Raw genomic sequence first — 1,021 nt, 5'->3', positions numbered from 1 at the left:
TGAAGGTGGGCGGTCGGAAGCTCTCGGGCTCCAGGCTGGGCTCCGAGCGGTAGCTGGGCTTGTGGCCGCCCTCGCAGATGGAGTTGGGCTCCTTCAGGCTGTTCACTCGGCTCAGCTGCAGGGCAGGGGCACAGCCATCACCCACAGAACGAGGTGATCCCTGCAAAGCTCCTAACACTTTCCCACATCCTCACTCACCCCCCTGGGTGCCTCCCTTGTCTGGCACAGCCTTACCTTGGCGCTGGTGGAGTGAGGCAGGGCGGCCGAGCTGCTGCTGCTGCTGTAGCCAGGCCGGTACTTGTACATGGTGGGGGTCGGGGGGCTGTCCTTGCCTAGCAAGCTGCTGTCTGCAGTGGGGTAAGAGAGAGACGCTCAGAGCCACGGCAGCTCCCTGGGGCTGTGCATGGAAGGAAGGAAGGAAAGGAAGGGAGGAAGAAATGGTGTGCAGAGCCCTGCCCACCCTTCCCAAGAACCAGCTCTGAGCCTGGGGAGGACAGACCAGAGGTGCAGATGGAGGGAGGGGTGGGCTGGAGGAGCAGAGCAGGGTGGAAAATGTGTCCCCACGGCAAGAGTCAGGGGCCTGCACTTCCATGCCCAGCAGCCCCAGTGGGGTGTGCCCTGCATGGAGGTGGCAGAGGGTGCTTGGGCACCCTATGAGCCCGCTGGCTGCTGGCCCCACGGACAGACATGCCCCAATCCTTCTCCAGGCTGCTGGGGGGACAGGGAGAGCTGCAGAGGCCTCCAGCCCACTGCAGGAAGCAGGTGCTTCCAAGCTCTGCCCTTTGCATCCCACCTCTCTCGCCAGACCCACACAGGTGACTTCGAGCAGCTGCGCTGGCGCTCCGGGAAGTGGGAAAGCAAGTCACGGAGGCTGCCAGGAACATGCTCCGTGCTGCCTGGCCAGGCCCACCTCTCCTTTGCCTCCATCCTTCGGGCGATGCTCCCGCAGCCGCCAGCCTGCCCAGCGGGATGGCCCCACAGGCTCCTCCGAGGGGAAGGGCTTCACAGAACAGACCAGAGA

At 64.5% G+C, this 1,021-nt stretch overlaps 1 protein-coding gene across 1 annotated transcript in view; it reads right to left on the bottom strand.

Annotated features, from left to right (window-relative positions):
• Window position 1: 1 nt before the first annotated feature.
• The window catches only part of ZDHHC5 (zinc finger, DHHC-type containing 5), a gene marked incomplete at its 3' end in the record, with an annotated part of 29,414 nt that continues 28,394 nt past the window's right edge, over window positions 2–1,021 (bottom strand). The window contains exons 9-10 of the mRNA XM_009998185.1: window positions 235–347; window positions 2–115 (exon numbers count right to left, since the gene is read on the bottom strand). Of these exons, the coding sequence (XP_009996487.1) occupies window positions 2–115; window positions 235–347 (227 nt within the window). The remainder of the gene's footprint in view (window positions 116–234; window positions 348–1,021) is intronic.

Source organism: Chaetura pelagica, unplaced genomic scaffold (genome assembly GCF_000747805.2).
Source record: "Chaetura pelagica isolate M959 unplaced genomic scaffold, ChaPel_1.0 scaffold35, whole genome shotgun sequence".
Lineage (NCBI taxonomy): Eukaryota > Metazoa > Chordata > Aves > Apodiformes > Apodidae > Chaetura > Chaetura pelagica.
The sequence above is the reverse complement of the archived record's forward strand: the minus strand, read 5'-3'. Positions and strand labels throughout refer to the sequence as shown.